At 39.4% G+C, this 25009-nt stretch overlaps 1 protein-coding gene across 1 annotated transcript in view; it reads right to left on the bottom strand.

The window, feature by feature from the left end:
• Positions 1–19916, bottom strand: part of LOC105357389 (IgGFc-binding protein-like) — a 51051-nt gene extending 31135 nt beyond the window's left edge. Inside the window, exons 1-39 of the mRNA XM_078937266.1 lie at positions 19749–19916; positions 19600–19617; positions 18457–18480; positions 17367–17482; positions 16878–17156; positions 16582–16674; positions 16328–16493; positions 15928–16080; positions 15185–15208; positions 13346–13369; positions 13187–13210; positions 12566–12583; positions 12327–12442; positions 11828–12106; positions 11530–11622; positions 11276–11441; positions 10796–10948; positions 10374–10397; positions 10213–10236; positions 10066–10089; positions 9517–9540; positions 9262–9377; positions 8733–9011; positions 8489–8584; positions 8235–8400; positions 7946–8098; positions 7524–7547; positions 7363–7386; positions 7216–7239; positions 3329–3352; positions 3074–3189; positions 2545–2823; positions 2301–2396; positions 2047–2212; positions 1576–1728; positions 1154–1177; positions 896–919; positions 349–372; positions 119–133 (exon numbers count right to left, since the gene is read on the bottom strand). Coding sequence (XP_078793392.1) covers positions 119–133; positions 349–372; positions 896–919; positions 1154–1177; positions 1576–1728; positions 2047–2212; positions 2301–2396; positions 2545–2823; positions 3074–3189; positions 3329–3352; positions 7216–7239; positions 7363–7386; positions 7524–7547; positions 7946–8098; positions 8235–8400; positions 8489–8584; positions 8733–9011; positions 9262–9377; positions 9517–9540; positions 10066–10089; positions 10213–10236; positions 10374–10397; positions 10796–10948; positions 11276–11441; positions 11530–11622; positions 11828–12106; positions 12327–12442; positions 12566–12583; positions 13187–13210; positions 13346–13369; positions 15185–15208; positions 15928–16080; positions 16328–16493; positions 16582–16674; positions 16878–17156; positions 17367–17482; positions 18457–18480; positions 19600–19617; positions 19749–19794 — 3691 coding nt within the window. The 5' untranslated portion in view covers positions 19795–19916. The remainder of the gene's footprint in view (positions 1–118; positions 134–348; positions 373–895; positions 920–1153; positions 1178–1575; positions 1729–2046; positions 2213–2300; positions 2397–2544; positions 2824–3073; positions 3190–3328; positions 3353–7215; positions 7240–7362; positions 7387–7523; positions 7548–7945; positions 8099–8234; positions 8401–8488; positions 8585–8732; positions 9012–9261; positions 9378–9516; positions 9541–10065; positions 10090–10212; positions 10237–10373; positions 10398–10795; positions 10949–11275; positions 11442–11529; positions 11623–11827; positions 12107–12326; positions 12443–12565; positions 12584–13186; positions 13211–13345; positions 13370–15184; positions 15209–15927; positions 16081–16327; positions 16494–16581; positions 16675–16877; positions 17157–17366; positions 17483–18456; positions 18481–19599; positions 19618–19748) is intronic.
• Between the last annotated feature and the right edge of the window lie 5093 nt (positions 19917–25009).

Here is a 25009-nt window from a genome sequence, read left to right as displayed (position 1 = left end):
AAAAAACAAAATAGATAGTTTAAAAAAACACTAATTTAAGTTGACAGAAAATGTTTATTTCTATGATAAACAAATTTTGGTATGAACTGAATTAATGTGTGTAAACATGAGAGCTTACTTGTAACTGGTGTGCCTGTAAAGAGCAAAGTAGACAATTAAAAATAGCAACTCATTTTACTTGACAGATTTCTTTGTCTTTAATAGACACATTTTTGTATCTATTGAATAAATATGTTAAATATGAGAGCTTATTTGTAAGTTGTAAATTCTTCTGAGTAGTCAACTTAAAAAGAACATTTTAACACAGTAAAATGTTGGATTGTTGCACATGAAAAGAGTTTAACTTACTTAGATGTGTCACATTATTTGGGACTGTAAATAAATCAAAGTCAACAAATCAGTAAATTCATAAAAATTCAAACATTTTCTCATACAGAGAACTTTTTGCTTTCTTAGATTTAGACAAAAATGAGTTGGTCATCAACCTTTTGCTTGAGGGCTGTGGTCTTCACAAACTTTCCTTGATTTTAAGGTCATGTTTTTGTCTTTTGTGTAAAAATACAGACGCTTTTCTACATTCTCACTTCTCAAGTGCAAGTTTTCAAAAATTTGGGTCTGTAGCTTCTAGTAAATAGTTTTTTTTTACCAAACTTGGAGCTAAAACATGTTTAAGTCTGTTTTTTCCATTTAAATATCAATTAAAGCTCAAGTTGTCCCCACACTATGTTCAGACTTTTGAAGTCAGAGGGTTTAACTCGGAGCTCTGAATGTTCATTTGAAACGGGACAGAAACTGATTTCTCTCTCCTTTTCAGACATTTGATCTTTTTGTATATATTTGGACAGACTACATGAGAATGATGATGAACATAAATCTGCCAAAAGGATGAACTTACTTAAAACTGTAGGAGGCAATGAGGCTGGAAATCAAACAAACAGAAAAATTGGGATTTGAAACAGAAAATTAAATGCATCTGACTATAACTCTTTAAACACATGGACTGTCTTAATGACCAAAAGATGGGAGAAACAAAGTAGATACATTAGGATTTCAAACTAAATGATTCATTTAAAATGACAGAATTATTTTTTCCCAATAATAAAAAACAAGTGGTTGTATCTATTGTATCAATGTGTTAAATATGAGAGCTTACTTGTAACTGGGGGGGGCACTGAGACTGTGAATCAAACAGAACACACAGGTTATGATTCAAACAGAAACAATATGAAACTCTTCAAGTTTCTCTAAATAGAACATTTTAATAAACACAGCAGTTTTCCACAATTTTAGACGCTCACACGTCAGAGAAACATTTCTCCATAACCACACAATTAAACATTTATCACAAACCATAAAGTTTAACAAACTCATAGGAACATGTTGGCTCTGTAGAAAACACTATTTTTTGTAAATGTTACTGTGTACAACTTTAGTTCTGCTCTTAGTTCCTTCATTCACTTTTTCCATATTAGTCATATTTTGACCATTGCAGTTACATTTTTAAATGTCCATATCTCTAAACTCTTTCAGACCTTCAGTTTGGTGGAGTTCTTCATGAACATTAATGTGAATTACCATTGAAGCAGAAGAAATGAAAGTTTGTTGGTACACAGATTTGGGAGAAAGAGCAGAGCTCGCTGATACAATGAATGCCCGATGTGGTGCAGGTGCATTTCTGTGTGCAGTTGCTGTCGCTCCAGAAGACATCACCCAACTGAACACGTGTGCCTGAAAAAAAACAGGAAAAAGTTCACCTTAAGCTTTTGGGAACCAGTCCATGTGAATCCACAATATTTAGGACTAAATGGTTAAGAGGATAAGAAAAAAATAAGCTAAACAATAAATAAAAAACAACATTTTTTAACAGAATACGTTGACAAATGTTATTCTTCTTTGTTTCAGTTTTATTGTCATTTTATTCTCATCTTTGAAACCCTATACTTTCAGCTGAACTTGTCTGCTGTTGTAGCTGAAATCCTAACTGATAACTTCTGTTGATATGTTTCAAAAATCCTGAATTCAACAGGATTGAAAGCAGCAATTTACCATCAAACACGCATCCATCTGGACCGCTGTCGATTTGGAAGGCCCAGCGACCCGTTACATTGACGTTGCTGCCGAGACTGAAAGTGGAGTTGTTTCCTGTTGCAGAACTTGAGAAAGATCCAGGAATGGTGAAATGGTGAAAAGAGTTTATGGTGTCATATCCAGCCTGCAGGTTCAGAAATACACATTAACAATTGTGTTTCCACTCAGAAATGGCAAATGAATGTTCATTTATTGAGGGTAATGAGTCAAACCTGAACATTCCAAACTGTTGGGGCAAGTGAACCGTAGTTAAAGAGAACAAAGGATTTCTGGCCTCCAGAGATCAACACGGCTTGGAAAGTTGTTTTCTGAAAAATGTCATAAAGGTTTTAAATCATTCTGGAAATACGTTCCCTCCATCATCTTATCTTTACTGTATTCTTTCAACTTTTTGTCTGTATGTACAATACAATAAATAGTATAGTAATGAATAATAATAATAATCTTCTGACTTACTGTTGCTGTCATTGGATAATAGGGCACTTCATACCATGTTGCCACAAAGACCCAGTCAGCACTGAAGTTTAGGTTTGGGAAGTAGCTATTAATGTCCCGTGTAGCTTGTTGGAGGACACTGCTGTTGGTGTATTGGTTGTAGAGGACCAAACCAGTTTGTCTGATGTCTACATCTGTCCAGAATGGAGCAATTAAGTCTATGGATCCATAGAGTGGAAATCTTTGAGGCATATATGAGGAATATGGCGAATTAAAGGTCAAGTGTCCGTTGTGGTTGACCTAAAGAAAAAAAAGGGAGAAGATAAAAACACTCAAACTCTTTACAACAACGTCATTTTACACACCAGTATTTAGTTTACTAAGATCAAAAAAGACAGTAATAATTTAATTGTAACAGTTATTAATTATGTCTTAGTCAACAAAAGTGGTGTAAAGTGTTTTGAAACAGAACATTAAACTATTTTGTTTGTGAAAATGTTTTATCCATTGTTTGGTTTTAAAGGGTTTTGTCCTTCATAGCGTTACGTACATAAATGTTGTTGTATGTTTGTCCAAAGTACACAAAAGGCCTTTGCAGAAGAATCTCTGGAGAACTTCCATCAAGTGAGCGGGTGGTTGTGGCTCCAGAAATGGGATAAAAATGACCTGAAAAAGTTCAGAAGTCAGTGCAGATTAAACTTCAACCAAATGGCAAAGTTGTAAATTCTTCTGAGTAATCAACTTAAAAAGAACATTTTAACACAGTAAAATGTTGGATTGTTGCACATGAAAAGAGTTCACTTACTTAGATGTGTCACATTATTTGGGACTGTAAATAAATCAAAGTCAACAAATCAGTAAATTGTTAAAAATTCAAACATTTTCTCATACAGATAACTTTTTGCTTTCTTATGTTTAGACAAAAATGAGTTGGTCATCAACCTTTTGCTTGAGGGCTGTGGTCTTCACAAACTTTCCTTGATTTTAAGGTCATGTTTTTGTCTTTTGTGTAAAAATACAGACGCTTTTCTACATTCTCACTTCTCAAGTTCAAGTTTTCAAAAATTTGGGTCTGTAGCTTCTAGTAAATTTTTTTTTTTTTTTTACCAAACTTGGAGCTAAAACATGTTTAAGTTTGGTTTTTCCATTTAAAAATCAATTAAAGCTCAAGTTAACCACACATTATGTTCAGACTTTTGAAGTCAGAGGGTTTAACTCTGAGCTCTGAATGTTCATTTCAAAAGGGACAGAAACTGAACTCTCTCTCCTTTTAAGACATTTTGTCATGTGCAGGGGTGGCTCGAGAGCCGGTAGGACCCAGGCGCAGAGACGGGAGGCAAACGGGGTCAAGGGCAAGGGGTTTAATTAGAACAAAAAGCGCTGCAGAGCAGGATGACAAAGCAAAACTCACTGTGGCGTGGCATGAAACATGGCATGAACAGGACGAAGACACATGAAGACGTTAAACACACGACCAGAAGTTAATGGACCAGCACAGGAGGAAGGTAGAGACAGAACTTATATACAGACAGGGCAGACAAGACACAGGTGAACACAATCAGGGCAGATGGGGACCAAAGGAAGTAAAACTCACGACACAAGACAAGACAGGAAACCTTTCAAAATAAAACAGGAAACAGAACTTAACCATGACAGAACAAGACAGAAAGCAAAAACCAATACAAAAGAAACTCAAACCATGACAGTACCCCCCCCTCAAGGAACCGCTCCGAGGTTCCCAAAGTCAACTGAGGGGGGGGCCCCGGAGGTCAAACCTCGACGGGCATAAGAGTCCAAGGAGTCAGGAGGACGGCCGGGGTTCCGCGCCGTCCGGCGAGGCAGGTCCGGAGGACGGCCGGGGTTCCGCGCCGTCCGGCGAGGCAGGTCCGGAGGACGGCCGGGGTTCCGCGCCGTCCGGCGAGGCAGGTCCGGAGGACGGCCGGGGTTCCGCGCCGTCCGGCGAGGCAGGTCCGGAGGACGGCCGGGGTTCCGTGGAGTCAGGCTTGGAGTCAGGCTTGGAGTCAGGCTTGGAGTCAGGCTTGGAGTCAGGCTTGGAGTCAGGCTTGGAGTCAGGCTTGGAGTCAGGCTTGGAGTCAGGCTTGGAGTCAGGCTTGGAGTCAGGCTTGGAGTCAGGCTTGGAGTCAGGCTTGGAGTCAGGCTTGGAGTCAGGCTTGGAGTCAGGCTTGGAGTCAGGCTTGGAGTCAGGCTTGGAGTCAGGCTTGGAGTCAGGCTTGGAGTCAGGCTTGGAGTCAGGCTTGGAGTCAGGCTTGGAGTCAGGCTTGGAGTCAGGCTTGGAGTCAGGCTTGGAGTCAGGCTTGGAGTCAGGCTTGGAGTCAGGCTTGGAGTCAGGCTTGGAGTCAGGCTTGGAGTCAGGCTTGGAGTCAGGCTTGGAGTCAGGCTTGGAGTCAGGCTTGGAGTCAGGCTTGGAGTCAGGCTTGGAGTCAGGCTTGGAGTCAGGCTTGGAGTCAGGCTTGGAGTCAGGCTTGGAGTCAGGCTTGGAGTCAGGCTTGGAGTCAGGCTTGGAGTCAGGCTTGGAGTCAGGCTTGGAGTCAGGCTTGGAGTCAGGCTTGGAGTCAGGCTTGGAGTCAGGCTTGGAGTCAGGCTTGGAGTCCGGCATGGAGTCCGGCATGGAGTCCGGCATGGAGTCCGGCATGGAGTCCGGCATGGAGTCCGGCATGGAGTCCGGCATGGAGTCCGGCATGGAGTCCGGCATGGAGTCCGGCATGGAGTCCGGCATGGAGTCCGGCATGGGGTGGTAGGGCCAGCAGTCAGGCTCTGGCGGGTCGGGCCAGCAGTCAGGCTCTGGCGGGTCGGGCCAGCAGTCAGGCTCTGGCGGGTCGGGCCAGCAGTCAGGCTCTGGCGGGTCGGGCCAGCAGTCAGGCTCTGGCGGGTCGGGCCAGCAGTCAGGCTCTGGCGGGTCGGGCCAGCAGTCAGGCCCTGGCGGGTCGGGCCAGCAGTCAGGCCCTGGCGGGTCGGGCCAGCAGTCAGGCCCTGGCGGGTCGGGCCAGCAGTCAGGCCCTGGCGGGTCGGGCCAGCAGTCAGGCCCTGGCGGGTCGGGCCAGCAGTCAGGCCCTGGCGGGTCGGGCCAGCAGTCAGGCCCTGGCGGGTCGGGCCAGCAGTCAGGCCCTGGCGGGTCGGGCCAGCAGTCAGGCCCTGGCGGGTCGGGCCAGCAGTCAGGCCCTGGCGGGTCGGGCCAGCAGTCAGGCCCTGGCGGGTCGGGCCAGCAGTCAGGCCCTGGCGGGTCGGGCCAGCAGTCAGGCTCTGGCGGGTCGGGCCAGCAGTCAGGCTCTGGCGGGACAGGCGTGGAGCCGAGCTCAGGCGAGACAGGCGTGGAGCCGAGCTCAGGCGGGACAGGCGTGGAGCAGAGCTCAGGCGGGACAGGCGTGGAGCAGAGCTCAGGCGGGACAGGCGTGGAGCCGAGCTCAGGCGGGACAGGCGTGGAGCCGAGCTCAGGCGGGACAGGCGTGGAGCCGAGCTCAGGCGGGACAGGCGTGGAGCCGAGCTCAGGCGGGACAGGCGTGGAGCCGAGCTCAGGCGGGACAGGCGTGGAGCCGAGCTCAGGCGGGACAGGCGTGGAGCCGAGCTCAGGCGGGACAGGCGTGGAGCCGAGCTCAGGCGGGTCAGGCGTGCCAGTGGAAGCAGGGACCGGTTGGGGTTCAGGCGGCACCCCCCTGGGAGCTGGAACGGGTCGGGGCGCAGGCGGAACCCCCCTGGAAGCTGGAACGGGTCGGGGCGCAGGCGGCACCCCCCTGGAAGCTGGAACGGGTCGGGACGCAGGCGGCACCCCCCTGGGAGCAGGGACGGGTCGGGGTGCAGGCGGCACCCCCCTGGGAGCAGGGACGGGTCGGGGTGCGTCCAGGACCACCACTGAACGTGGCTGTGGTGCGTCCGGGACCACCACTGAGCGTGGCTGTGGTGCGTCCGGGACCACCACTGAACGTGGCTGTGGTGCGTCCGGGACCACCACTGAACATGGCTGTGGGGGACGGCGGGGACGACGGCGACGACCCCCCCTCAGGGCAAGACGGCTCCCTCTCCAGTCAAGACGGCTCCCTTCCATAGCAGGAGTGAAAAACCGGAGCATGTCAAAGTCCCAATAGGACCTGGTCCTCTCTGCTTCGAGGCAGTAGGCCTCCAAAAGCTGCATGTCCCGCTCTGCTGGGTCCAAGAAATATGGCTGGTCCATTCTGTCATGTGCAGGGGTGGCTCGAGAGCCGGTAGGACCCAGGCGCAGAGACGGGAGGCAAACGGGGTCAAGGGCAAGGGGTTTAATTAGAACAAAAAGCGCTGCAGAGCAGGATGACAAAGCAAAACTCACTGTGGCGTGGCATGAAACATGGCATGAACAGGACGAAGACACATGAAGACGTTAAACACACGACCAGAAGTTAATGGACCAGCACAGGAGGAAGGTAGAGACAGAACTTATATACAGACAGGGCAGACAAGACACAGGTGAACACAATCAGGGCAGATGGGGACCAAAGGAAGTAAAACTCACGACACAAGACAAGACAGGAAACCTTTCAAAATAAAACAGGAAACAGAACTTAACCATGACAGAACAAGACAGAAAGCAAAAACCAATACAAAAGAAACTCAAACCATGACACATTTGATCTTTTTGTATATATTTGGACAGACTACATGAGAATGATGATGAACATAAATCTGCCAAAAGGATGAACTTACTTAAAACTGTAGGAGGCAATGAGGCTGGAAATCAAACAAACAGAAATATTGGGATTTACAACAGAAAATAAAATGTATCTGAGCATAACTCTTTAAACACATGGACTGTCTCAACGACCATAAGATGGGAGAAAGAGGCTCACTTACTCATCATTGGTGGAGCTACTGTGCCTGTAAATCAAACAAAGTAGATACATTAGGATTTCAAACTAAATAATTCATTTAAACATGACAGAATTATCTTTTACCAATAATAAAAAACAAGTGATTGTATCTATTGTATCAATGTGTTAAATATGAGAGCTTACTTGTAACTGGGGGGGGCACTGAGACTGTGAATCAAACAGAACACACAGGTTATGATTCAAACAGAAACAATATGAAACTCTTCAAGTTTCTCTAAATAGAACATTTTAATAAACACAGCAGTTTTCCACAATTTTAGACGCTCACACGTCAGAGAAACATTTCTCCATAACCACACAATTAAACATTTATCACAAACCATAAAGTTTAACAAACTCATAGGAACATGTTGGCTCTGTAGAAAACACTATTTTTTGTAAATGTTACTGTGTACAACTTTAGTTCTGCTCTTAGTTCCTTCATTCACTTTTTCCATATTAGTCATATTTTGACCATTGCAGTTACATTTTTAAATGTTCATATCTCTAAACTCTTTCAGACCTTCAGTTTGGTGGAGTTCTTCATGAACATTAATGTGAATTACCGTTGAAGCAGAGGAACTGAAAGTTTGTTGGTACACAGATTTGGGAGAAAGAGCAGAGCTCGCTGATACAATGAATGCCCGATGTGGTGCAGGTGCATTTCTGTGTGCAGTTGCTGTCGCTCCAGAAGAAATCACCCAACTGAACACGTGTGCCTGAAACACAACAGGAAAGCAGTTTTATTGTCATTTGATGTTCATCTTTCAGCTCCACTTGTGTGCTGTTGCTGAAATCCGAACTGATGATCCTTCAAAAATCCTGAATTCAACAGGATTGAAAGCAGCAATTTACCATCAAACACGCATCCATCTGGACCGCTGTCTATTTGGAAGGCCCAGCGACCCGTTACATTGACGTTGCTGCCGAGACTGAAAGTGGAGTTGTTTCCTGTTGCAGAACTTGAGAAAGATCCAGGAATGGTGAAATGGTGTAAAGAGTTTATGGTGTCATAGCCAGCCTGCAGGTTCAGAAATACACATTAACAATTGTGTTTCCACTCAGAAATGGCAAATGAATGTTCATTTATTGAGGGTGACGAGTCAAACCTGAACATTCCAAACTGTTGGGGCAAGTGAACCGTAGTTAAAGAGAACAAAGGATTTCTGGCCTCCAGAGATCAACACGGCTTGGAAAGTTGTTTTCTGAAAAATGTCATAAAGGTTGGAAATCATTCTGGAAATACATTCCCACCATCATCTTATCTTTACTGTATTCTTTCAACTTTTTGTCTGTATGTACAATACAATAAATAGTATAGTAATGAATAATAATAATAATCTTCTGACTTACTGTTGCTGTCATTGGATAATAGGGCACTTCATACCATGTTGCCACAAAGACCCAGTCAGCACTGAAGTTTAGGTTTGGGAAGTAGCTATTAATGTCCCGTGTAGCTTGTTGGAGGACACTGCTGTTGGTGTATTGGTTGTAGAGGACCAAACCAGTTTGTCTGATGTCTACATCTGTCCAGAATGGAGCAATTAAGTCTATAGGTCCATAGAGTGGAAATCTTTGAGGCATATATGAGGAATATGGCGAATTAAAGGTCAAGTGTCCGTTGTGGTTGACCTAAAGAAAAAAAAGGGAGAAGATAAAAACACTCAAACTCTTTACAACAACGTCATTTTACACACCAGTATTTAGTTTACTAAGATCAAAAAAGACAGTAATAATTTAATTGTAACAGTTATTAATTATGTCTTAGTCAACAAAAGTGGTGTAAAGTGTTTTGAAACAGAACATTAAACTATTTTGTTTGTGAAAATGTAGTATCCATTGTTTGGTTTTAAAGGGTTTTGTCCTTCATAGCGTTACGTACATAAATGTTGTTGTATGTTTGTCCAAAGTACACAAAAGGCCTTTGCAGAAGAATCTCTGGAGAACTTCCATCAAGTGAGCGGGTGGTTGTGGCTCCAGAAATGGGATAAAAATGACCTGAAAAAGTTCAGAAGTCAGTGCAGATTAAACTTCAACCAAATGGCAAAGTTGTAAATTCTTCTGAGTAATCAACTTAAAAAGAACATTTTAACACAGTAAAATGTTGGATTGTTGCACATGAAAAGAGTTCACTTACTTAGATGTGTCACATTATTTGGGACTGTAAATAAATCAAAGTCAACAAATCAGTAAATTCATAAAAATTCAAACATTTTCTCATACAGATAACTTTTTGCTTTCTTATGTTTAGACAAAAATGAGTTGGTCATCAACCTTTTGCTTGAGGGCTGTGGTCTTCACAAACTTTCCTTGATTTTAAGGTCATGTTTTTGTCTTTTGTGTAAAAATACAGACGCTTTTCTACATTCTCACTTCTCAAGTTCAAGTTTTCAAAAATTTGGGTCTGTAGCTTCTAGTAAATTTTTTTTTTTTTTACCAAACTTGGAGCTAAAACATGTTTAAGTTTGGTTTTTCCATTTAAAAATCAATTAAAGCTCAAGTTGACCACACATTCTGTTCAGACTTTTGAAGTCAGAGGGTTTAACTCTGAGCTCTGAATGTTCATTTGAAACGGGACAGAAACTGATTTCTCTCTCCTTTTAAGACATTTGATCTTTTTGTATATATTTGGACAGACTACATGAGAATGATGATGAACATAAATCTGCCAAAAGGATGAACTTACTTAAAACTGTAGGAGGCAATGAGGCTGGAAATCAAACAAACAGAAATATTGGGATTTACAACAGAAAATAAAATGTATCTGAGCATAACTCTTTAAACACATGGACTGTCTCAACGACCATAAGATGGGAGAAAGAGGCTCACTTACTCATCATTGGTGGAGCTACTGTGCCTGTAAATCAAACAAAGTAGATACATTAGGATTTCAAACTAAATAATTCATTTAAACATGACAGAATTATTTTTTACCAATAATAAAAAACAAGTGATTGTATCTATTGTATCAATGTGTTAAATATGAGAGCTTACTTGTAACTGGGGGGGGCACTGAGACTGTGAATCAAACAGAACACACAGGTTATGATTCAAACAGAAACAATATGAAACTCTTCAAGTTTCTCTAAATAGAACATTTTAATAAACACAGCAGTTTTCCACAATTTTAGACGCTCACACGTCAGAGAAACATTTCTCCATAACCACACAATTAAACATTTATCACAAACCATAAAGTTTAACAAACTCATAGGAACATGTTGGCTCTGTAGAAAACACTATTTTTTGTAAATGTTACTCTGTACAACTTTAGTTCTGCTCTTAGTTCCTTCATTCACTTTTTCCTTATTTATCATATTTTGACCATTGCAGCTACATTTTTAAATGTCCATATATCTAAACTCTTTCAGACCTTCTGTTTGGTGGAGTTCTTCATGAACATTAATGTGAATTACCGTTGAAGCAGAGGAACTGAAAGTTTGTCGCTACGCAGATTTGGGAGAAAGAGCAGAGCTCGCTGATACAATGAATGCCCGATGTGGTGCAGGTGCATTTCTGTGTGCAGTTGCTGTCGCTCCAGAAGAAATCACCCAGCTGAACACGTTTGTCTGAAAAAGAACAGGAAAAAGTTTAATTTAAGCTTTTGGAGTTAGATAGTCCATGACGGTCCATGTGAATCAACACAATGCTTTTTTTTTAGGACTAAATGGTTTTGATCCACGTTTTACTATAACATTTTTGTTTGATTTTTAAAAAAAAGAAGCAATGCAGTTTGGGTTGTTATGTGGTCATGTAACCACTTTCAATTTAATCTTTGATAAAATATTTAAGGCCATCTATCTGTTTGAGAGGCTGACTTCCCTAAAACTGCTGCAGATACCTAACCAGATAATGGTTTGCTGAATTTGTGGGTGTTGCTGCTAAAATCTCAATACCAATAAATTGGCAGCCTCTTTCTCCACTGTCCACTTGGAAGGCCCAGCGACCCGTTACATTGACGTTGCTTCCAAGACTGAAAGTGGAGTTGTTTCCTGTTGCAGAACTTGAGAAAGATCCAGGAATGGTGAAATGGTGTAAAGAGTTTATGGTGTCATATCCAGCCTGCAGGTTCAAAAATACACATTAACAATTGTGTTTCCACTCAGAAATGGCAAATGAATGTTCATTTATTGAGGGTGATGAGTCAAACCTGAACATTCTGAGTTGCTGAGGCAATCGAACCGTAGTTAAAGAGAACAAAGGACTTCTGGCCTCCAGAGATCAACACTGCTTGGAAAGTTGTCTGACAGAAAATGTTTTCATTAATTGAACTTTATTAATATTTTCAATATGTGCATTTTCTGAACTTTTATCTTTTATTTCTTTAGTGAAAAAGTCCCACTTTATTGTAAATTAAATGCAAAGGAAAATTTTAATTTAGAAAAAAGCAAAAGTTTTTTGTGATTTTGTTAGAAAATAAAATAAAAATTTGATCAAACATGACTTACTGTTCCTGCAGGTTCAAAATAGGGCACGTCATACCATGTTGCCACAAAGACCCAGTCAGCACTGAAGTTTAGGTTTGGGAAGTAGCTATTAATGTCCCGTGTAGCTTGTTGGAGGACACTGCTGTTGGTGTATTGGTTGTAGAGGACCAAACCAGTTTGTCTGTTGTCCAGATCTGTCCAGAATGGAGCAATAATGTCTATGGATCCATAGAGGGGAAATCTTTGAGGTGAATATGAGGAAAAGGGAGCATCAAATGTCAGGTGTCCATTATGGTTGACCTAAAAACAGAAGTACATTGATGAACATTCAAACTTCACAACAATTTTACTAACTGGTAACATGGCCAATTCACACGAAATAAACAATTTACCAATTTCTACATAAAAAAAAGGTTAAACATTTCTTTCATCTTAACAGATCCTGTCTAAATTATTTTCTATTAAAAAAAATATTTTTTATACCATTACTTTGGGTTTTGTCATTAATAATGTTACATACATAAATGGAGTTGTATGTTTTTCCAAAGTAGGCAAAAGGTTTTTGCAGGTGAATCTGTGGAGAACTTCCATCATCAGATCTGGAGCTTGCAGTTCCATCCATTGGATAAAGTGAACCTGAAAAAAGTCATTGCTGATTAAACTATACCGACTGTCATATTTTTTCAACATTAAAGTTAAAAAATAATATTTTGAAACAGTAAAAAGTGATATCAATGCACACATGAAGACAAAACCTACCCGGAAGTGTTGAATTGACTGTGAAAAAAATCCAAGTAAAGACATTAGATGGTAAAATTCCAGAAATAAAACTCTCAAACACATAACTTTTTAAAATATTTTTTTAAACAAGACACATACAACTTTCTCCTTTTTTTTCTTCTATGCTTTAATTTGCAGTTAAAAAAATGATTTGATTTTAATGTCATGTATGTGTGCACAAAAATATTAACGCTGTGACTTTTTTTTCAGTATAGATTCTCAAGTGCAAATTTTAAAAGACTTTTTAGGTTTGAAGCTTCAGAAATATATATTTTTTTACCAAACTTAGAGCTAAAACATATTTCCCTTTTCTTTTTAAAAATAGGGATGCATATATTTCAAAGTTTTTTTTATTTGTTGTTTCAGCCATGATTAAACATTTATTCTTTAATCAAATGCTTTAAAAAAGACCTGGATAAGTATTTCCTATTTCAGCTCCAGAGCTGGAAAAGTAAATTATATATATATATATATATATATATATATATATATATATATATATATATATATATATATATATATATATATATATTTTTTTTTTTTTTTTGGACTGAAAAATAATAAATAATAACCAAGATATGTGAAAAAAAATCTGCTTACTTATAACTGGTGGAGTCGAGGTACCTGTAAATCAAACAAAGTTGACACCACATGATATTACAAAAATAATAGCAGTTTCGTATGACAGCATTATTTTATCTTAATAATAATTATTAAGAAACAATCTAATAAGTAAATGTGTTACACATGAGAGCTTACTTATAACTGGTGGAGCCAATGTGCCTGTAAATCAAACAAAGTGGATAGTTAAGGATATTATAGCAATAACAAATCATTTTATATGACAGAATTTTTATTTCAATGTTATGAAGTTATTGCAGTGTCTCAAGCCTTAGTCACATGCACCGGTTCGGGGGGTAGACCAGTAGAGTTTTAGGGTAAACCGGGCCCGTAGAGGGTCATAAACAGTAGGGACTGCATCTTAAGCCATAGTCACAACTGCCCAAAGGGGTGGATAATAGCTGTCAGTGGATGAAAATGGGCAAATCAGTACCGTGCACGCCAGTGGCTCATTGAAAATTTTAATATTATAAACCACTCAGTGGCCCATAAGGTGAAAATGTTGTTTTGTTTTTTTTCTTAACTTGTCCAACAGCTGAGCAGACAGATGAGAGCTGAAATCCTCTTATGTTGGACATATTTGACTGTAACAATAGGGGTTATGAATCGTTTGACACATTAGGTGTATATTCAAATAAACCCCTTTTGTAATTTAAGCTAAACTTTATTCATCTTACTCGTATCTATAACAGTCTTTTGTTGGACCGGACGGAAAAGAAAAGGAGGGAATAAGAGAGAGGGATGCCAAGTGATTATATGAGGAAGAGGGTAAATGGGGGACAGCTGGTGGACTGTGGCAGCCGACCAGCCGGGGCAGCCACCCATTGCCTCAGCGGAGACCCCAACCCGCCAAACCTCCAAGGTCCCGTACTGATAGTGGACCCTCCCCTCCCCTAGGAACCCCCCCAACAGTGCCAACTGGCCTAAAAGACCACTCCCACCAGACCCCGTGGCCATGTGGGTGCCCGGAGCGACCACGGGCCACAAGGGAGTCGCACCGCCCCGACCCAGAGCCAGGGAGGGAGCAATCCCAGCCCTAGATGCAGATGGTAGCCCATCCTACCCCCCCCCCCCCCCCCCCCCCCCAGCACAGGCTTTACCATTAGGCATAAGAAACAGAGCTCAATGAAATTCAGACAACAAGAGCGGTGAGTCTAAATCTGTAATTTGATCTTCATTTAACCGGGGTAGATTTATATTATTAAGAAATGAGATAAGAAATGAGAAATGAGCTTTACTGACACTGAACCCCGGAAAGACTGCTACACGGAAAATAATCTGATTTTGAGTCGCCAAAAGGTTCAGAATCTCTTTGTTTTAAACCTATAATAATCCGGAAATGAAGCTTCACAAAAGGCTCCACATACTGATCTTCAAGCTAGGTTCCGATAAACGGATAAACAGAAGCAGCAGAAGCATGAATATTTTTTTCTACGGGTATGTTGTGGGTGGGCGACAGATTGTAGTGAACACTTAAGCAACTTGTAACGGTAGTTAAGAGAGAAGTAGGTGATCCGCAAGTGCCCATTGAACATCAGTAGGATGGCCACACAAACTATGCCCTGTCTGTCTAATTTCTTAATTTCCAACAGTCAGGCTCCACTGCTTGGAGCCCACAAGGAGGGTGCAATTATCACATGAACAGGACTAACAGGCTCCTTGCAAGTATGCATGATTTAGAGGTGTTAAAAAAAAAGAATAATCTGTGCAACACACCTGTGTCACGTCTATTTATCCCTTACTTTACCTTTGCTGGTTGTGTGTTTGTTGCGACCTCTTGTTCACAACATGCCCGCAGAAACATGCATTCACATTTTCACTCCAGGAACTCACTGACTGGCCTACGACCTTGACATTTTGTGCAAACCACCTTCTTGCACTATAAAAGTTTGCCATTTTTTTGCCCTCACACAGCCCACATGAACCCGTAAGGGCAGTTGTGATTAATGGGTGCATGTGTCCAACATGATAGCTTACCTATGACTGGTGGGAACACCGGGACTGTGAATAAAAACAGAAAAGACGAGTTGAAACATAAGTGAAACAAAATGAAATCGTTGATGTTTTTAGAAATGGAACAGGCAGACACATTTTGAGATGCAGCAGTTTTTCATTGATTTCAGGCAGTTAAACATGTTTGGGAGACATATATCCAAAATTTAAACAGTTTACCAGATAAATCATAAACCACAAACTTCAGAAAACTAATCTGAATTTGTTGGTTCTGTAGAATAAAAGTTTTTGTCATTTTTAGTGTGTACAACTTTAACTCTGCTTTTTTACTTTTACTGTTTGATTTACACATTAATTGCTGATAGTTGCATAGGTAATTGTGAATGTCATTATTGTCCAACTTTTTTTAGACCTTCATTTTTATAAAATTATTACTAAGTAGTAAAGTAAATTACCAAATAGACATCACAGTAGTTTAATAAATGTGGCCCCTTAAACATGTTCCAGAGATTCTCCTGCATGTCTATGGATTTTACCAGATCCATCACAAACCACGAACTTCAATTAACTCCTCTGAAAATGTTGGCTCTGAAGTTTTATGAATGTCATTGTGAACAATTTTTGTTCTTTTTTTTACTTTGAATTTTGAATTAATGAGTAGTATTAACATTTTTGGTGTCACATTAGCATTTTTAAATGTCCATATCTCTAAACTCTTTCAGACCTTCAGTTTGGTCGAGTTCTTCATGAACATTAATGTGAATTACCGTTGAAGCAGAGGAACTGAAAGTTTGTCAGTATGCAGATTTCGGAGAAAGAGCAGAGCTCGCTGATACAATGAATGCCCGATGTGGTGCAGGTGCATTTCTGTGTGCAGTTGCTGTCGCTCCAGAAGAATTCACCCAACTGGACACGTTTGCCTGAAAAAGAACAAGTTCATTTAAGCTCAAATATTCCATGACAGTCTGTTAAAATCTACAAAATGTAGGAGTAAATCACTTCCACTTCTAATTTTCCTCATTTCTCTCCATGAACAGATGTAACAAAAACAAAATAATAATAATAAAAATAAATGTAAATAGGACATGGGGGAAAAGTTTTTCTCCTTTCTTTAAGTTTTATTGTCATGTAATCATGTATTCAACAGAATTTAAAGCAACAGTTTACCATCAAATGTGCAGCCTTCTGGACCCTTGTCTATTTGGAAGGCCCAGCGACCCGTTACATTGACGTTGCTGCTCAGACTGAAAGTGGAGTTGTTTCCTGTTGCAGAACTTGAGAAAGATCCAGGAATGGTGAAATGGTGAAAAGAGTTTATGGTGTCATATCCAGCCTGCAGGTTCAAAAATACACATTAACAATTGTGTTTCCACTCAGAAATGGCAAATGAATGTTCATTTATTGAGGGTGATGAGACGAACCTGAACATTCTGAGTTGCTGAGGCAATCGAACCGTAGTTAAAGAGAACAAAGGATTTCTGTCCTCCAGAGATCAACACGGCTTGGAAAGTTGTCTGACAGAGAATGTTTACATTAAAATGTGCTCTTGAACTTTATTAATATTTTCAATATGTGCATTTTCTGAACTTTTTCTTTTATTTCTTGAACAAAAAAAGTCCCAGTTTACTGTGAATTAAGTTTTAAGAAAGGCTTTAATTTAAGATGCTTTATGGTGATTTTGTTTAAAAATTAAAAATTTTGATCAAACATGACTTACTGTTCCTGCCGTTCCAAAATAGGCCACTTCATACCATGTTGCCACAAAGACCCAGTCAGCACTGAAGTTTAGGTTTGGGAAGTAGCTATTAATGTCCCGTGTAGCTCGTTGGAGGACACTGCCGTTGGTGTATTGGTTGTAGAGGACCAAACCAGTTTGTCTGTTGTCCAGATCTGTCCAGAATGGAGCAATTAAGTCTATGGATCCATATAGAGGGAATCTTTGAGGTGAATATGAGGAATATGAAGCATTAAACGTCAGATGTCCGTTGTTATTGACCTGAAAATATAGAAGCAAATAAAGACACTATGCATTGTTTGAGGTCTGAATTCTTAAATCCAACATGATTTAAGCCATCAACTTCTAAAGAAATAAACAGTCATTTCCTCACTCTTAAAAGAGTCGACAGCTGCTCTTCAACAGCATTTCTTAACTCAACAGAGTTTTCATTTTTTAACTAGTGATTGTGTAAATCATGATCTTACGTACATAAATGTTGTCATAAGTTTGTCCGAAATAGACAAACGGTCTTTCCAGGAGAATCTTTGGGGAGCTTCCATCATCAGATGGAGGGCTTGCGGTTCCAGATATGGGATAAAAGGAATCTGAAGAAAATGAATCTACAATAATTATAAAGCAAAACTAAATATATTAATTTGACAAAAAAAACAAAACATGCAGTTCACCATTTTGGGGAATTAGTGAATGTGAACTAAAGAAAACAAGATTTTTTGTGCACAGAAGACCTGATCTGAAAAGAAAACAGAAAGCTGGCGCACATTACTAGAGAGATAAACTGAGAATGACAGAGCAACAGAAAAATGTTCCAATGTCAGGTATTTCAATTGGGAAGTAATTCACACTGTGCTATTCAAAAATTAGAAAAATGGAATATAGGTCAGAAAACGCTTGCAGCTGTGACGTTGGTGTTACAGCCACAGGCTCCCTGCTCTGCTCCTTTCCAATGCATCAACTTCCAGACAAATAGATCCATTGTTGTCTTTGTTTTCCTCCTCAGCTGGCTGAAAACTGAACAGTTGGATTGCTCCAATATTGCCCCCTATTTTTGTTGCACAGCTAATTTTTTGTTGGGGTTGTGAGGGGCTTTAAGCTAGCAGGAGAATGTTTGAACAGATGACTGATACCAATAGTTTCACCTGTGACTCAGAGGTACATTTCTAATAAACTCCTGCTGCTCTGCAGAAACTATGTCCTTGAAAGCAACACAGGTTTTTTTTTTTAATTTGGCCAAAAATGGCATAATCATAATAATAAAAAAACACTGAGAACATTATGAAAATAGATCAAAATATAGGTGGGTCTTTAAAGGTCTCAATCACAACTGAAGTTTAGTTTCAGTTGAGTTTCCAGAACTCCAAAGTTTAAAAAGCAACATGTTAATAATATTTTCCTTTGGCATTCCAAAGCTATTTAAGTTTTGAAAAAAAGAGAAAAGATTAGATTATCCATTTATCCTTGTTAAAGAGGTGTGGTCAGTTAGATAGAGCAAGTCAAGCAAGCTGTCAAGTTTGTCCGCATACCTACTGCTTAAAACAAACATTACAAATACGTCACTTACCCGGAGCTGGGAAGGTACCTGCATCTGCATATGACACAAATATGAAATAAGAATTATTTTCCTCACAAAACCCCACATCTTCATTTATTTACACAAATAGCTATTTTCCTAAATAGCCAGAATCTGTTTTAAACATGTAGCTTACCCTGAGTTGGAGAAGAAAAAGAGAAACTTAATTTGAAACTATCTGATGAGCCTTTTGAAGCTGATTGCTGGAACTTTTTCATGGCCAATCTTCAGGCAAATGGAAATTGGAATTTTTCTGTTTCTGAATGATTTATGCTGTACATGTAGGTTGTAAAGAAGGTAAAACAAGTGGTGTTCATATTCATGTAGCACCATTCATAATTTAGAGTGGTTTCACCAAATATTAGAGGAGCATTTTTGACATATTCAGAAAGCAAAGTATTCTTAAATGTGGGATAAACAAAAAGTGTTTACAATTTTAAGATCAGATGCTAAGACTCAACTGGAGGACTTCATAGAGATAAAAGAAATCCTTTGACAAAAAATTGTTAAATCAAATGTTAATTGAGGACTTTCTTAAAAAAAAGGGGGTTTCTTTGGAGGCTATGTCCGATGTGACATTTAGATGGAGCAAAACGTTTTATCTATTTTTAGAGAATCTTCCAGTCAAGTTATTAAAACTAAAATGTACAAAAATGAAAATGTGTGATGTTGTTACTTTATTCTGTTATTTTCCTTACCTTAAAGATTTGTATTTTCCAATTTCAACAATCTTTTCTTAAATACTTGTTATCTGCAACGCTCTCTAAGTTATTTAAACATTATCAGTTTTTTAATTTTTTAATCTCTCTCCGTCAAAGACAGACCCTGTCCTTCTCAGTTAGGTTGTGTATTCTCTTTTTTTACAGCGTTCTCATTAATGCTAAACATTCCTACAAACACACACCCACACACGTTCTGGAACACAAAAAAGACTAATCCATTTCTATTCTGATGGGAATTGTTCTCTGACTGTCACATTCAATGTCAAGATGTTAAATAACAAAGTGTTTACATATTTTTAAATCCATGTCTAAACTTATCATAGGTTGCCATATTGGAAAGCAATGAAAAGGAGAACTTTTTTTAACGTAATAGGAATAGCATAAACAAGTAATGGAAAATGCATTTACTCACTTTGTGAAGTCACAACACCTGTTGCAAAAAAAACACGTGGATACTTAATATATGATTTTTTATTAAAATGGCAGTTATCATTCACCTGGTTGTAGTCATTTCACTTGCATTTTCTATTGGAATATGAAATGTTTTGATGAAATACTTACACAGCCTTGACAGAAGCAGGAGTGGCAGCAGGGATCTACCTGCCATTTTTGAAGCTCAAATATCTGAGCTCCAATTGAAAAGATGAAGCTTGAATAAAAGTACCTACAGTGACATTAAATAAACGTACACCAAGATTCTATATAGAAAAGAATAAATTTAGCTCTTAAATGAGGTGTGAACAGTTTTAATTTCAATAACTGCGATCGCTCCGACGAAACATCACAATAGTGCACCGTCGTCCAAGCCTGTTCATCAGGTGAGGCTGCAGGGATGCAGCAAGAATTTATACGTTGGAGGCTGGCGCAATTTCAAACAATTTAGGATTAGCCAGTAAGATGCTGAACAGGAAGAAATGTCATTCTATTATACTGTGTTGAAAGGTACCGACTGTTTGGGCTTTTCAGCATGTTCAAGTCTATTGTGTTAAAACTGGTGCAGAATGTTTTTTTAAGACTACAACAGGTTTAGTTCTGTTTGTCAGAATGATACATGATTTAATCACCTTCTTGGGAAATGCAGAAACCAGTTTCTTTGATAGTAATCAAAGATCAGTGTGGCCCATCTCCTTCCATGTCGTAGGCACCTGAGCTTTCTGAGTTAGTGTTAGCAAAGTCCTTTTTCTCAGTTATTTGCTTTCTTTATATTTCAGTAAAATTATTTATTTTTGCTTTAAGTCCCTGATCTTGGAAAACAAACATCTATAGAAAGCAACAAATCCAAAAGGAAAGATTATCAAAGATTACTAATACTCGAAAAAAATGTACTGATGCACCTGTTGGAACTGTGAATTGTGGTAGAGAGAACCGGCTACATCTTAAGATGAACCTGTTTTATGCATGTTGAATGTATATATTTTCTTTATCCTTCTACCTGCTGTTTTTAAGACAGTTTTTATGTTCTGTTTGACTTACACAATTAAAGTGGTTGTGCTGGGATTTTTCCTTGTGCCAGAAAGGAAAGGAGTGTCTGGAGTGTGACCTGATTTAATCATGAAAGACAAAACTTCCTGTGACTACAGCAGAAAATGAAAGAGTGTATTCACAACTACCGAACTAACCGGATTCTAAATAAAAGTGCGAGGAAGGGATGGACACCCTCAGAGTGGTTTGGAGCAGAAGGGTTGTCTGTTTCCAGCTCTCCTCGCAAGAAATTCTACTCTGCTCTTGGTGTCTGTGTTATCTGTTAATACTGTCTTGTGTTTGACCTTGACACTGAGTTCTAAACTTTGTTGTAAATGGTAAATGAAGTATATTTGTACAGCACTTTTTCACCTTCCTTAAAGGCCCAAAGCCCTTTACAGTCACAAACCCATTCACACACATTCACACGCTGGTGCCGAACACTGGTGCCAACCCTCCACTAGAGGCAAGGTGGCCCTCAGTGTCTGGCCCAAGAACACTTCGACACCACGGCCGCCCCTTGTGGTCCAATGTACTTCCTAGCACCAATTGCAACAATCCATGTATCCCCCATTCCAACCACAAAGATGTTTCTATTTCTCCCACCAAATCCCAGTCCAGTTGGAAATTAGCTCTCAGAAGACTTAAGTGGTAGTTCAAAATGTGGAATGGAAAATCCTGTAAATCAAGTTCAACAAAGAAAACCCCCGTAAATGTTCATCAAGAAAAAGGCACAAGTCAACAGATGATTAAGTGATGCAAGAATGTCAGCTTCATCATGTACCTGCTGACAGGTTTTCCGCAACAAATTGATTGATGTACAACTAATGAAGAGGACTAAGTATCAACATAAACTAGTCAGACCGACCAAACTTCTATCACTGAGAGAGGTGTGGCCTTTCTGTCTTGGAATATTAGTTTGATAAAACATGTCTTAGTGACTTGATTCATTTGATCGGAAAAAGAATTCTTTGCAAATCAATTGTTCTTTTTTCTAAGGGGCCCAATATGAATTAATTCAAATGAGATCTAATCAATCTCCACTGTTCTTAGTACACAAATGCAGTCAAAATGTGTACAGCAATACTGAGGTTGTAAATGTTAGTGTTGAGGTTTTCCAACACCTGCACGGTGTTGGGTTGCGGTGTCCCGGCTGCCGTTGCTGCTGCGGCGGGGGTCTTGGTGTGGGGGTGACTGAACACTCTCCCTCCTTCTTTTTACATTCTATCATCCACTTCAGAACAGAAACAGTCACTCGAGCACAGGTGTTTTCTCACCTTTTAATAAATAGCTTGTGCGACGGAGTGAAATGTTTCACAGGTGTCGGTCTGAAGGCATTTGTAAACATGTGAGAACGGTAGTTGTATCATGTCCATCTTTACCTGTTTGTATGTGAACATTATTGGAGCCAACAGGTATGTTTTCTGACCCCCCCCCCCCCCCCCCCTCCATAATCACCCTACTACCACCCCTTATTCTTCTCTCCTTTTCTTTTCCATCCAGTCCAACAAAAAACTGCTATACATATAATTAATGTGAATAAAGTTAAGTATAAATTACAAAATGGGTTTATTCAAATATACACCTGGTGTGCTAGAAGATTCAGAACCCCATGTTGTAAAAGTAAAATATGTCCAACACAAGAGGCTTTCAGCTTTTCTGTGTTTGCTCAGCTGTTGGACCGGACAAGTTAAAAAGAAAAAAAATTTCAGTGTCTATACTTAATTCAATGTTTAAAGACTCACTTTAATGAAAATCCATTTTTTTCTGTTTTTAACATGACTCTTGTGATTTTTTTTCTGATGATGGAGAACATATATAAAGACAATTAAGCTTTAAGTTTCATTTCGGAGTATTTCTATATTCAAATCATTGTGAATCAAGAGAAGACAGAAAAATGCTATTTGATGTAAAAAACCAAAAGGAAAAAGGCTGGACGGACAACAAGCTGCACTCCATTCAGATGCATCCATTGTAGAAAAATTAATCCGTTTATATCTTTGTTTTCCTCATCTGAGCTTGTATCTGGCTCAAAACTGTACAGCTGGATAGTTCTGTAATTTGACATTTCTGTTGAAATGGTAATGTTAGGTTAAGGGTGTGAGACGCAGTAAGTTAGCAGGAGAGCATGTAAACAGAGAGCTCAGATGAAACAATGATGTGTGGGAGTAGGAATGTTAAACTTAATTAAATCGTTTTCAGTTCAATTCCTGGAATACAAGAAACGTTTCATGGCAAGCAGCGGATGTGGTTTCTGTGTCAGGACTTTTATTACTGATCTTTTTTGTCTGGTTCTTCACTATGAATTTCTTTTACTAAGTTTTAAGTTCTTAAAGCAAGGAATAAAATAAAATTAAGATAAAAGCTAAAGAACCACGACCTGTTTCACTGTTGTACTGAGGAGAGCTAAAGGAAGAACTGAAGGCCCACCAGCACGTGGTGCATCTGCAGAGTCCCTTCCAGTCAAAGTCCAGTGCAGCAGATGACCAAGTTTACTGTAAGGATGGTTAAGATGAAGCCTTAAAAGTCTAAATTAATTAAAAACTTTGTCACGCAAGGGATGACAGGAAGTTAGATTGAGCATTAAGGAGCATCTAGTTTTTCTTTTGGTAATGTCAAATAAAGTCCTTTCCAAAACCTAACTAAATAAACTTATTCTGTTTCAAAATATACGCTAAGTGTGTTGTAAAGGTAAATAATGTTATATGTAATTTTAATGGGCCTGCTTTAAAATGAGTAATTTCATATGAGGCAGAGTTCTCCTTTATTGTTATGACCATTATAAATAACTTCAGTTACAGATAATTTAGATTATAACAACCACAGAAACTGTTATGTACAAGGATGTAGGACTACATGTGCAGTTGATATGGTCATCAAAAGGGAAAGAGTTTTGGAAAGATTTCAAAATACTGCTTCAAGGAAAAACAAAAAGCTTTTTACGACGGAACAAAATCAAGAACAATATAGGTCATTTGCGCTGAAGGTAAAACAGCAATGGCTGGAGCATCTGAGGCCGATTTGAAAAAGATAAGCATTTTTAAATATGTGTAGCTGACTCGACAACAAGCAATCTTAAAAAAAAAAAAAAAACAGTTCAACGTGACAAGATTACAAATTGATGAACAATGAGGAAATAAGGCTCAGGTTTTTTTCTTGTGAAGGCATGCGTGTAATTTTAACAACAAATTCCAGTACACAAATTTGTCTCTTAATGTTTTATTGTTGAAACTGTTAATACTGCATGATTGAAAACATCATTTTCAAGAGTCTCTTGCAGATGAAGCTTTACACTTACGTTTTTAATAACACAGAGAAGGTGGTTATTCTTTTTTTTCACAAATTATGTCTTAGAACTTTAGATGAACAAATGTATCAGGGCTTCAATGCAGAGGTTGGACTTCTGTCTAGCATATTTATTTAAAAAAAAAACTCCCAAAGCATAAATTCCTTCCCAAGAAGGGTTGATCAACAATCCAAGTGTCATCCTCTTCCAGCCCACAATGAAAACAAAAAAGTCTAATCGTAGGAAAGAAAAATAGTATTTTAAGCTTTAAGTAAAGCTTCCAAGTTTAAAATCTGCACTACTATTATTGTAATAATACTGTTGTTAACACTACTAATGATGCATTTTTATCAAACTGAAAAGACAAGAAATTTATATTTATTAAAGTAAAAAAAATTGATAATTAAGATAACCATAGGATGACTTCTTTAACTGACAGGCTTTTTGACTGACAGACACAGGAGTTACTGTAAATTTTCAATACATCAAAACAGTTTACACCCCACTAAAGTCATCGAATCCCAACACCCCATTGCTTGAGTTTATTCACGAGGAGCTTAAAATTCACAGTAACTTAATTATGACCAGGGTGAAGACAGATGTCAGATCTGTCCTGGAGCACTGCTGCTCTGGATCCTTCCTGTAAAAGGGAAAAAGGACAATAAAGAATTTTGTTGTTTGTTGACTGGCGTCGCCCAACATGAGTCCAGAACAGAGGAAATCTGTTGTTGATCCACACCTTCAGTCCGCACCTCAATGTAAAGCCTTTCATCTACCACCATTTCTATGTTTGCATTATAGGTAAATAGAAAGAGGAAGGCTGCGTCCTGATAGGTCATCCTCATGTGATACACACCAACACCAGCTGGAAGCTTCTTCTTCACTACACTGTAAAAGAGACGGCGAAAGAGAGCTTCAAATCTGAAAAAAAAGAAGCTGATTTGACATCAAATTTTTTAGAGAATCTTAAAGTTTTTATCATATGGCTCCAGCAAACCTGTGACCCTTCAGCATGTTCTGATGATTGGTGAACAATCAAATGGACATGCACAGAAGACAGTACAATCACCTCTCC

The sequence above is a fragment of the Oryzias latipes genome, chromosome 19 (genome assembly GCF_053564925.1).
Source record: "Oryzias latipes strain Hd-rR chromosome 19, Olatipes_Hd-rR_3.1".
Taxonomy (NCBI): Eukaryota; Metazoa; Chordata; class Actinopteri; order Beloniformes; family Adrianichthyidae; genus Oryzias; species Oryzias latipes.
Note: the sequence above shows the minus strand (reverse complement) of the source record. Positions and strands in the feature narration are given on the sequence as shown.